The sequence below is a fragment of the Somniosus microcephalus genome, chromosome 28 (assembly GCF_052327205.1).
Source record: "Somniosus microcephalus isolate GS21.2 chromosome 28, FLI_Smic_1.0, whole genome shotgun sequence".
Classification (NCBI taxonomy): domain Eukaryota; kingdom Metazoa; phylum Chordata; class Chondrichthyes; order Squaliformes; family Somniosidae; genus Somniosus; species Somniosus microcephalus.
In genome coordinates, this window is record NC_141014.1 from 40786944 (window position 1) to 40799570 (window position 12627).

Below are 12627 nucleotides of genomic sequence, written 5' to 3' on the forward strand. Positions count from 1 at the left end.
AATCGTACTGGAGTTTCACGACATCCTCCTCACAGCTTACCCTCCCACCCAGCTTTGTGTCGTCTGCAAATTTGGAGATATTACATCCAATTCCCTCGTCCAGATCATTAATATATATTGTGAACAGCTGGGGTCCTAGGATCGATCCTTGCGGTACCCCACTAGTCACTGCCTGCCACTCGGAAAACGACCCGTTTATTCCAACTCTTTGCTTTCTGTCTGCCAACCAGTTCTCTATCCAAGTCAATACCTTGCCCCCATGCTGGGACTTGAACTCACGTTCTCTGGATTATTAGTCCAGTAACATAACCACTACACGCCCTCCATCCCCAGTGTGTTTGAGGGCCTGTCCATGGCCGTTTTTTTTTCCTTTCTGTAGTGTCACCATTGAGATTGGGAACGTGGTATGGTGGGACATGATGCTAGTCTTCCACGGTTTCTACCCCTTGTCGTACTGCGGGGGCGAGGGGTGTAAATGTGAAGCACTGGGTTTCATTGCAGGGTCTGTATCCATCCCGTGGTAATGTATTTTATATTAATTTGTTCCCTCTCGCAGGGGCTTCCCCCTTCCACTCTCTCAGTGCTGCAGATGCCGCTGTGACCGATGACTTCTCCGCGTTCAGCCATCTCCGAGGATCACCCAGGAAAGCAGAAGGCCAGGCGACAGGTGAGCTTTCCTTCCTTTGTTACATTCGGATGTTTTTCTTACAAGCCTAGCTGGTCAGGGAGCACGGGTTTATTCTGTATTACTCTGTCCGTGTCGCTCTGTTGTATTGTCTGGAGTTTCCCCCCTCACTGTGGGGTGTTTGAAATTAGAATCATAGAACTTTACAGCGCTGAAGACTTTGAAAGAGTGATCCAGTTAGTGTCAACCCCCTGGCTCTTTCCCCATAGCCCTGCACATTGTGTTAGAGGTAGAGTTGATGACTCCCAGCTCCGCAGTGGGCGCTGCACCATGTGCTGCGATACCGAGCCAGCCCCCCAGCCTGCACAGAGCTAGCTGTCCTCGGCCAGGGTAGCAGGAAGGTGGTGACAGTGGACCTCAGCAGCTCTGGGTTAGAGAACGGGTCAGTCAGTCAAAGTCACTGGCCATCAAACCTGCTGGAAAGTGCTTGCTTGTGAATATTGGGTGGAAACTGGATCAGGCACGGCTGGAATGGTCTTTCCTCCGCCCCCTCCCACACACGCTGGGTAGTCAGCTGAGGGGTGCTGGGTTGGTGCACGAAGGCCACCTTGGTAAGATGCTAGTTAGCTGCTGCCACCCATCGAACTGTATCCCAGGACGACTCTCCTCCCGCAGCAGAGTAACTGGAAAATCCTCAAACTGCCCCTTCCTTCCGATCTGTTATGCAGCATTTTGAGAATCTCTCGATGTGCATGAGGATTGAGATCCTGATTAAGCCTCTAATTCAATCGACTGGTGTCGGAGCGCAGAGTTTAAGCATCCAGAAAAAAATTGCTCCCTAAGGTTTAAGATCACAAGGCGGTCTGTGATGAAGCAGGCTCTTTAATCTCCTGCCTGCCCAATCCCGGGAACGGTAGCATAGTGGTGATGTCACTGGGCTAATGATCCACAGACCCAAGTTCAAATCCCACCACGGCAGCTGGGGGAATTTAAATTAATAAATAAATCTGGAATAAAAAGCTAGTGTCAGTAATGGTGACCATGAAAGTACCGGATTGTTGTAAAAATCCATCTGGTTCACTAATGTCCTTTAGGGAAGGAAATCTACCGCCCTTACCCGGTCTGGCCGGTATGTGACTCCAGACCCACAGCAATGTGGTTGACTCTTAACTGCCCTCTGAAATGGCCCAGCGAGACACAGTTGTATAAGGCGGCTCACCACCACCTTCTCAGTTAGGAATGGGCAATAAATGCTGGCTTTGCCAGCGACGTCCACATTCCATGAACGAATACATTAAAAAAAAAAAACTCTATCCCTTTCCCAGCACAGCCTCCTGAACAGGAGGATGATGCCTCGGTTTAACCTGTGTTTCCTGGATACACTATCGGTTTGATTTCGTTCTGGCGTGGAGCTCAAAGCCACTGCCATCTGGCCCTCGAGGCACGAGTACAGCAGCTGAAATCTTGCCTGCATTTCCCGGCAATACTATGGACGGGAATTCTCCAACAGTGCACAACATTTAAACCGAGATAGAGAGAGACTATTTCCGCCGGTTGGAGAGTCTAGGACTCGGGGGGCAGAGTCTAAAAATTACAGCCAGACCTTTCAGGAGTGAGGTTAGGAAACACTTCTACACACAAAGGGTGGTAGAAGTTTGGAACTCTCTTCCGCAAACTGCAATTGATGCTAGGTCAATTGTTAATTTTAAATCTGAGATTGATAGATTTTTGTTAACCAAAGGTATTAAGGGATATGGGGCAAAGGCAGGTATATGGAGTTAGGTCGCAGATCAGCCATGATATTGAATAGCGGAACGGGCTCGAGGGGCTGAATGGCCTCTTCCTGTTCCTATGATGCAGAGAAGCTCTGAGGTGTGTGCTCTCTGTCTGTCTGATTTTGGGATGGACTAGGTGATCTTTGAATGTTTGGAATGTGACTTCTTTAGAAACAATCCTATGAGCTTGCTCTGACCTCCACAGGTGGCAGGTTCGAGGTGCTGGGTGATGGTCTGAACACCCCACCCACGTCCACTGGCACAGGCGGCCCCGACATCTTCGACATGTCCCGCATGTCCAGCACCGTCGCCTCCAAGCTGCCCACCCCCAAGCACCAGCCGGCCGCGCACAAGAACCCCGAATCCTTCCTAGGCCCCAACGCTTCTCTGGTAAACCTGGACACGCTCGTTACCCGCACGACGCACCCCAACGTGAACACCAACCCCTTCCTGACACAGGGTGAGTACCACGTTCTGCTCGGGGATCGCTCACTGTGGCTGTCTGTGTCCGTGTGAACTGGACCTTAACCACAGTCCACGTCTTCAACAACAACAGCAGCTTGCATTTATGTAGCACCTTTAATGTAGTAAAACTTCCCAAGGTGCTTCACAGGAGCGTCATCAGACAGAATTTGACACCGAGCCACATGAAATATCAGGACAGGTGACCAAAAGCTTGTTCAGAGGTCGGTTTTAAAGGAGAATCTTAGCGGAGGAGAGAGAGGCGGAGAGGTTTAGGGAGGGAATTCCAGAGCTCGGGGCCCAGGCAGCTGAAGGCACGGCCGCCAATGGTGGAGCGATACGCAAGAGGCTGGAATTGGAGGAGGGGTGTGGGGCTGGAGGCAATTAGAGATGGGGAGCGGGCGAGGCCATTTGAAAACAAGGATGAGGATTTTAAAATCGAGGCGCTGCTTAACCGGGAGCCAATGTAGGTCTTCAAAAGATTGACAGGCTGGGGGTGGGGTGCAGTGGCGCTGGGCGTTTAGTGGAATTGTCATCTCTCCCCCCACCCCCCCGAGTTTCTAACGTGGCCTCTCTCCCCACAGGTGTACCTGCTGCGACAGCGAACCCATTCCACAGCTCTTCCGCACAGATGTCCAGCTCTGTGATGGCCGTGACCCAGACGCCGTTTGGACCCGTCGGCGTGAGCGGTGCCCCTTTCTCGGCGATGCCCGGGGTCGCTCCCATGGTAACCGTGCCGGTAATGGGGCTGCCACAGAGCACCGGCATGCAAGGGATGATGGGGTCGGCATACGTTACCATGGCAGCCCCTCCTCCCCCTGGTCCGACTCCAAGCTCCACTAATCCATTTTTATTATGATGGCAGGTCGGCTCCCTGTCTCAGCTCGTGTTTAACTAATCTGTTTTATAACTTTTTCCTTCTCCCTGTACGTTTCGAGTACAAAAATATCCCGAGTTCTTCCTTTTTGGACAATTGGTAAAAGTGGCACTGAGGCACAGAAAAGGTTCCCAGGAATTCCGATCGAGTTAAATAACTCGCGCGCATCCTGAACTGAGAAGTGACTCGTCTTGATTTAGCAGTTCAATCATTTTTAAGAGCCTCCTTTTGCACGGGAATGTGGGGAAGCTGCTGTGATGATTGGGTAAACGCAGAGCTGTGAAAATAACTTGGATTTCCACCGTCGCTTCATCACAGCGACGGCATCCAGTGGGGGTCCTGACTGACAAACCCACCCAATGATCCTGATCCACGGGGACCAGAATACTGGCTGCCTGCCTGGGGTTGGGGGGCAGGGGGGGAGGCAAAGTTGGGTCATTTTTTTGTGGGGCTAAATTACCCCGGGCGCGGGCGGCCTGAGGCTTCCGTTCTGCGTCTGGTTGTTGTGACCGACCGACAGTCGGGCGGGCTTCATTTTAGCAACAAATGTGCCGTCGCGGAAATGGCGCCCCGCCGTCCAGGAACCCGGTTCATGGGGCCCTTCTGTCTGATCCCAGCCGCTCGGCCCCTTGGTTCCCCCGCGAGCTTTCACTCGTGAGTTTGGCCCGGGGTGGGTGCCATGCCCTGCTGCACATCAACCTCCCAACTGGAAGCTTCCCGAAACTTTGAAGCCCCAGCCCCAGTCCGTTGGCTTTTGCTGCGTGCAGTTCCTGATCGGTTCTGCAGGATGCAGACACTGGATTTGAACGAATGCTGTGTTCTCTCTCAGTGCAGCCTCCTCCTCCTCCTGGGTAAGCTTGTCATTGGGTGCTGGATGTCATCTTGCATCCTACAAGGCCAAGGATCACCTCTTCTGCAGCTCGCTTCAGCCTCCCCTCCTTTCCCCTCACTCCGGTTGCACTGCTCTGAGGAACTCTGGTCCTGCCACCTAGTGATGCTGTCACAGTTGAGCAGTCGCGGAGTTGCCCCTCCTCCCCCCGCCCCTACGGTGCTTTCACAGACTGGAAGTTCAGAGGATTCTCTCTCACTCTCGGCACCGTGTGGGAAGCTGGATTGCCGGTGTGTGTGGGGGGCTCGGTAACCTTTGTCCGTCTGTCCCCTCTTGCAAGCCGTTGAATTCTTGCCGATTACTCTGGCCCCGCAGCCTGTACCTTTTATTGAGGTTGTTTACAGCTCAGTGCTGCAGTCCGTCCACTGCTACCCGGTGCTTCCAGTCTGGATTGTGATTTTTTTTTTTTAATTAATTTTTTTGAAAAGACGTTTACATTTTGTCGCAGTCGTGTGTTTACTAATCGCTCTGTCCCGCGGCGGCTCAAGAGACGGGACCCAGGCCATGACAGTAGTGTTGAGCGATGCAACAGCCTGCACAGATCTGGTTCGCCCCCCCCACCAACACACCATCTGTTGGTCAATGGATTCATCTCATGACCTCGCTCGGAATGATTCATTTCACACCAAAAAAGGGGAAACGTCACAGCCAAGGCCACTGACTCAGGGGGGTGAGGGGGGGTGGTTTCCACTGACAAACTGATGGGAGTCGAAACACCGGCTAGAATCCCGGGATTAGACTACAGTCACAGTGAAGTAGTTGCCCTGATCATAATGCTGCCAGGTCGAGTGAGCGAAGTATTTAATTTTTTGAGCGCTCTGCCGCAGGTGAAAGGCCCCTGGGCGCAAGTGTCCCGTCTCTCTCCAGCCAGTCATCCGTGCCATGGAGCCTCTCGGGCGCGATCAGTACGGGTGTCGCTCGTCCCCGTGAATGCTCCCAGCAGCTGGCATAAGACCCACCCCCCCCCCCCCTCGTTTCTGTTGACCCACATTGTTTGGGGGGGGGGGGGGGGGAATTGTCTGCAGATTTGTAACGAATATATTGCAGAGTTGGAAAGTTGGGAACATTAACCAGTCCGCACTCTGGCTGATGTGTCAGTAACGTCCCTCCTACCCTGCCCGTGGGCTTCAGCAGAAGGCTCCCTCCCTGGTGGCCGCTTGTATCTCTCGCCCGATGGCCGCCGGCCCATCAGCCAGATGCAGGTTAATAAGAACTTTAAACTTTTTAAATCTTCAGACAGCTGCCTGAATTCAGCGCTTCTCTGACAAGGCAGTGCCTCAGGAATGGTTTCGAGCGGAGGTGAGAGATGGTGGGGGGGGTTGTACCAGTTTTATTCTAACACCAGCTGGGAGGGCAGTGGAAAGGTCGGTGTGAGTGTAAAGCAGGCCTCTCCACTGCCATCCACGAGCAGGGACGTACACTCTTGGCGTTGGCCTTTGGACTGGGTTACGCGGTTGTTCGTGCGTGCACACGCAAGCTGGCCAAACTCCCCGAAGCGAGCGACTGCGCTGAACACGGCCCAGATCTCCTTTCAGAGCCCGTGACGTCCCCTACAGGTGCTTTTTAATGTAGAATTTTCCTATTGAAGTTTCCAGGCCAAATGCATTAATTTTCTTAGGTTTCAGTTCGATTCTCAGTTAATTGACAAGCTCGGCCCAGATTTCCTCTGCTCCCCCATTCTCCTCCCGCAAACCCCCCCCCCAATATCTTAAAGGGTCTCTCTTCCCTGGTGGAGCGACGATTTGAACGGATCCGGTGAGGTCTGGTCAAGGGGGTGGGGAGGCATTCTTTTGAAGTTTACAAACACCCAGCGAGTGTGCAGAACAACAACTGGGAGAAGACAATCGTCGAGATTTTTGACCCCTGCGTTACGTTCTCAACAGTTTGAGAAACCTTTTCGCCGCTGTGTGGGTCAGGGTGGGAGGTTCGCAGGTTTTAAAGTGACCCGTGTCCGCAGTTGCAGTCGGACAAAATGACAGCGAGATTTTATTTTAAAAAATGAATTTTTCTTAGTGGGGGATGTTTTGATTCTGGGGGATGTTTTGATTCTGGTGTAGGCCAGTCCCTAGGGTTTTTGGGGCGGGGGGGGACTTTTTAGAAATAATATTACTAATGAACTGAAAATTACTTTTTAAATTTCTGTTCAGACCAAGTGCATGGAGCTTGCAAGCCAGAAAGTAAATCCTGCCTCGGAGAACTTCACGTCCTGCCCAGTATTAATAATACAGGAAACTCTTTATTACCCGGCACCGACGGGACCGGCGTGGTGCCGGTTTATCAAAAAGTCCGGATTACAGAGAGGTATAGTTAAAAGGTACGAGAGCTCCGTACACAGCAACAAATCCAGGCTTCCCTGTTGCTTAGCAACATGTGCAGGAACTCCGGCCACAGACCAAGCGTCCCTGTTGCTTAGCAACAAGTGCAGGAACCCTGGTTACACAGCCAAGAAACCGCCACTAATATGAAGAAAAACTTACCTGAACCTACTCCTGAATTTTGCCGGCTAACCGAGATTTCCGGTTGTTTGGGTGCCGGTAAATCGAGAGTTTCCTGTATGTATGCACTAACCGTCTGCAGTATTGATGGGCTGTGTACAGAAACCCGCTGCAGCATTAATAGAACAACAACTTGTATTTACACAGCGCCTTTGATGTAGAAACACGTCCCGAGGCACTTCACGGGGAAACGGTTGAACAAAATTTTAAGCCGAGCCGCAGAGATATTCGGACAGGTGATCAGAAGTTTGGCCAAAGTTCCCTGTATACAGATTACCCCCCCCGGCCCTTGCAGGGTCACTCCCTTTAAACAATAAACCTCTGCAGTATTAACGGTCTCTGTATACAGAACGTTAGGTGATCCCGTCTGACAAAACTACAGACACGTGGTATAACAGCAGAAAATGCTGGTAACACTCAGCAGGTCAGGCAGCATCTGTGGAGAGAGAAACAAGAGTTAACGTTTCAGGTCGATGACCCTTCGTCAGAACTGGAAAATGTTAGAGATGTAACAGGTTGTTAAAGCGGGCGCCCTGCCTCTGTACCTGCTTAAAACCTGTTCGATCTCCAACTTTTTCCAGTTCTGACGAAGGGTCACAGACCTGAAACGTTAACTCTTGTTTTTCTCTCTCTCTCTCCACGGATGCTGCCTGACCTGCTGAGTGTTTCCAGCATTTTCTGTTGTTTCAGATTTCCAGCCTCCGCAGTATTTTGCTATTGTACAGACCCGTGGTGTTGGACGCCGGAATAGTCTGTGTTGTGACCGGGTTTGCTGCACTGCTGGAGCGGCGACTGCCAATTCCCTGGGTACAAGTGACCCACGGGATCTTCAGTGGCTCTCGACAGAAACACACTATCCTGGGTAAAACTGAACACAAAATGTGTACTAGTCGGAAGAAACACTTTTTTTAATAGTTTTTTTTGTTGAATATTTGGTATTTGGAGAAGTATTCTCGTATTTATGTTCTGAACGACACTACATTTGTTTACAAAGGCTTCCGTGACCATGTTTACCGTTGAATTTCTTTACGCATATCCCGTGCCCGCATGGTGTGGTGGTATTTTCCTTCCCAGGCACCAAGATCCCTCCCAGTACTGCCGGTTCCCTAGTCTCTGTGTCACAGACTCGGCCGCAGAGTGAGGCAGCGTGTGGCTCACGGTAGGAGTTTGGACCTCTCTGCTTTTGTCTTCAAATTTGACAGTCTGCCCTCTAGTTTTTATTCGCAAGGTAAATCAGGCCTCAGACTTTCTAAAGGCAGTTCCATATCTAACACTTTATCAATATTTTCTAAATCATTTGAGATTTCTGGGGTATGACTGTGAAAGGAGGTGCGTGCCCTTTGTTCCCCTAAAAATGCTGACCGGGATTGGGTGAAGCAGTGGGGCAGACGGTGACCTTTCGCCTCTGATTTGGTGCTAATTAGCAAATTGTGTATAGGGAGCTTTACTCTGTATCTAACCCGTGCTGTACCTGCCCTGGGAGTGTTTGATGGGACAGTGTAGAGGGAGCTTTACTCTGTATCTAACCCATGCTGTACCTGCCCTGGGAGTGTTTGATGGGATAGTGTAGAGGGAGCTTTACTCTGTATCTAACCCGTGCTGTACCTGCCCTGGGAGTGTGTGATGGGACAGTGTAGAGGGAGCTTTACTCTGTATCTAACCCATGCTGTACCTGCCCTGGGAGTGTTTGATGGGATAGTGTAGAGGGAGCTTTACTCTGTATCTAACCCGTGCTGTACCTGCCCTGGGAGTGTGTGATGGGACAGTGTAGAGGGAGCTTTACTCTGTATCTAACCTGTGCTGTACCTGCCCTGGGAGTGTTTGATGGGACAGTGTAGAGGGAACTTTACTCTGTATCTAACCCCGTGCTGTACCTGCCCTGGGAGTTTTGATGGGACAGTGTAGAGGGAGTTTTACTCTGTATCTAACCTGTGCTGTACCTGCCCTGGGAGTGTTTGATGGGACAGTGTAGAGGGAGTTTTACTCTATCTAACCCGTGCTGTACCTGCCCTGGGAGTGTTTGATGGGACAGTGTAGAGGGAGCTTTACTCTGTATCTAACCCATGCTGTACCTGCCCTGGGAGTGTTTGATGGGATAGTGTAGAGGGAGCTTTACTCTGTATCTAACCCGTGCTGTACCTGCCCTGGGAGTGTGTGATGGGACAGTGTAGAGGGAGCTTTACTCTGTATCTAACCCATGCTGTACCTGCCCTGGGAGTGTTTGATGGGATAGTGTAGAGGGAGCTTTACTCTGTATCTAACCCGTGCTGTACCTGCCCTGGGAGTGTGTGATGGGACAGTGTAGAGGGAGCTTTACTCTGTATCTAACCTGTGCTGTACCTGCCCTGGGAGTGTTTGATGGGACAGTGTAGAGGGAACTTTACTCTGTATCTAACCCCGTGCTGTACCTGCCCTGGGAGTTTTGATGGGACAGTGTAGAGGGAGTTTTACTCTGTATCTAACCCGTGCTGTACCTGCCCTGGGAGTGTTTGATGGGACAGTGTAGAGGGAGTTTTACTCTATCTAACCCGTGCTGTACCTGCCCTGGGAGTGTTTGATGGGACAGTGTAGAGGGAGCTTTACTCTGTATCTAACCCATGCTGTACCTGCCCTGGGAGTGTGTGATGGGACAGTGCAGAGGGAGCTTTACTCTGTATCTAACCCATGCTGTACCTGCCCTGGGACTAAATGCTAACGTTGTGGTCTGTAATGGGAAGGCATTCTGTTTCCCAGTATGACATCCCTCAAATTAATAAGCACAAATTTTACACACAAAAGAATTAAAATGCTGAAGTTTTGAGTTAGTTTGCTATGATATTGGAACAAGGGTTGGGGATTGAGTGTCCAGAAATGGTTCTGAGAGTTGTGTTGTAGGATGTGAAGTTTTACTGAGCTCGGTCAGTAATGTCGGTGATGAAAATGTAGTTTTGGAAGATTCAAAGGAGACTAGCGTTTGTACTGTCCTACAGGACTAGAAAGTTGTGTGTGTGCAGGGTGGAGGTATACCCAGATCCTCTTCACCCCCTCCCCTTGGGTTTTCTCTCTTATTTTAACACACCAGTGCCAGAGCCTGACTCAGTTGGAAGAATGTTGCCTCACTTCTGGCAGCTGGTTCTGCTGCTTCCAGCGTTGCAATATTCAAATAGAAAAACCCTTTCTCCCGCTGTTGAGTGGAATCTGGAGATGGCCCAGCGGGTTCGATGCAGGGGAGAGATTGTAAAATCCGGCAGTGGGAGGCAGGGATTGAGGAGAAAAGAAAAACATGTCTTGGACAGCGGGTGAGATGAAAAGAGTGTCGAAGCTTTACAATAACACTTTTTTATTTAACTAAGAGAGTTGCAAATTTGTGGGGGTTGAATGTTGGGAGGACTGAAGCAGTCGCTGTATTGTGCATTTTTAACACAATAGGTGACTGAAGCAAAGCCCTGATTGTCCGCTTCCTCTGAGAAGATAACTTGAACCGATCTTTGAACCATCCACGATCAGCTCCGGGCCGCTAACAGGCACTTTTGGTCAGCTTTTAGGCCGTGTTTTGGAGTGTCGAGCCCCTCGTTCGCCCTGTAGTATAATAGGATTTTTTAAATATATATAAACGCACGATTCTCCCGTGAGGCTCCCCTCAGTGTATCTTCTCCTGGCTGGTGATCTGTTTCCAGCAACGCTGAGGCACTCTGATTCTCTCCTTCTGAAAATCTGCTCCGTGCATTTTTTTCTAAGCACTGCACTGGTTTAGAAGCTGTGCTCGGTATTTTATTTTTGTAAATTTGCAGCATTTAAAGGGACCTGGACATCTGGTGCCATGTGTGTTTGTCTTGTTGAGATGGATGGGGAGGAGAGGGTGCACAGGAGGAAGTTACTGAGAACTGACTGTTGATGAATTTTTAATGATTTTTTTTCCGGCTGCGATAGTGGATCTCTCCTGGGGTAGCGGGCCAGATGGGCACCAAAAGCCGCCCTAGATTTCCCTGTTGGCGGATCCCAGGGTCAGACTCGCAGCCCCTGATGCACACCCCCCTCCCCAGGTCGAATAGTTTGCGGATGAGGAATAGCCGGCAGAGCCAAGTCTTCCCCGGGGCTGCAGCTTACTGTGCCAAGAAGGGAGAATCCCAATCAAACTCGTGGGCTGAACAGGTCCCTTTCATTTTAGACTTTGGTAAAGTTAGGTGTCCAAAGAATTTATTTGTAGTGTATCATACGCATTAATTTATTATTCATGAGTATTTAATGTATAAATATATTTATCCTCTCGTAAGCTGGGGTGCAAGAATCAACACTAATTCTTATCTGGTGCAGTTCATACTATGCATGTGGAATTATATAGGAAGATAGGAGCAGGCCATTCGGCCCTTCGAGCCTGCTCCGCCATTCAATGAGATCATGGCTGATCATCCAAAATATAAGAACCTGTTTATTCCTGGCACCCAATACATTGTTTTGTTCGATGATGCTGTCAGTATTTTGGGAGGACCGTTTGCACTCGCTGCTAGTGATACTGTACAGTGTCGGTAGTGTTTTAGTATGGTTGTCCGGAGTGTAGCAAACGTGTTATTTGGTGCCCAGCATTGTGCCGCCTCGCTGTGCGTTTTTGCAGAAGGGCCAGAGACGGTTATTGTAACGAGGTGTGTTGGGCAGTGCTTATTCCTAAATAACTTATGACCATTCTGAAAATTAAATGGTACTCTCCCTACTCCTTGCCTGCTGCCATTGTTGTCAGACAGGCAACACCGACTCCCACGAGAGAACTGCGTGTGGGCTGAAGAACAGCGTCTGGTTTTAAATCCCCCCACACTATCTCCTGCCCCACACACTACCGTTACTCGCTGGCTACCTGTACAGGAAACGCTTGCAGCCCAAGAGGCTGGTGTGGGCACCCAAATCTTTGTTACAGTCCTCATCACCTTTTACTGTAGATAGCCACCCATTCTGTTGTGTTTTTTTTAAGTATTAAACCACTTTGGCCAGATTAACTGTACCTGCAAAAAATAAACTTGTGAACCTGTCCTGTGTGTTTTTTAAGACTTTTTCATATCAGGTAGAAAAGGAAATAGCTTGCTTTAGCAGTGCTTTTCCCTATCCTGACACTGTATTTACCAGACAGGAGCCCAAGTTACAATTTCATGGCACTGAATTTACCTCAAAAGTAACTCAATGGCGGGGAAGACTATCTAAAAGCAATTTTTATCACTAGGGGGGGGAAAAAAAGTATTCCCCCGTTAGTGCATTGGTCAGGTTACTGGGACTAATAATCCAGAGTACGCGAGTTCAAATCCCACCATAGCATTTAAGAGTTTGAGTTCAGTTTTTTCAAAATCTGGAAATAAATTCACTGACCATGAAGCTGTCAAATTGTCAGTACTGGTGTATGGAATAGGAGCAGCTGTGGGGCAAGCAGCGAGTTCCCCACACTGCCAATTATGGCAGTTTCCCCCTCCAATCAACTGTTCCAGTTAGGTAATTGGAGCGATAAGAGTCCATGCACACTGTGCTAACTCAACTCATTTAAC

At 49.9% G+C, this 12627-nt stretch overlaps 1 protein-coding gene across 4 annotated transcripts in view; it reads left to right on the forward strand.

Annotated features, from left to right (window-relative positions):
• The window catches only part of LOC147099646 (epsin-2-like), a 43051-nt gene extending 30928 nt beyond the window's left edge, over positions 1-12123 (forward strand). For all 4 annotated transcript variants that reach the window (XM_085969001.1, XM_085969004.1, XM_085969003.1 and 1 more), the window contains 3 exons: positions 557-667; positions 2606-2860; positions 3447-12123. In XM_085969001.1, coding sequence (XP_085825127.1) covers positions 557-667; positions 2606-2860; positions 3447-3721 — 641 coding nt within the window. In that variant the 3' untranslated portion in view covers positions 3722-12123. The remainder of the gene's footprint in view (positions 1-556; positions 668-2605; positions 2861-3446) is intronic.
• Positions 12124-12627: the final 504 nt, after the last annotated feature.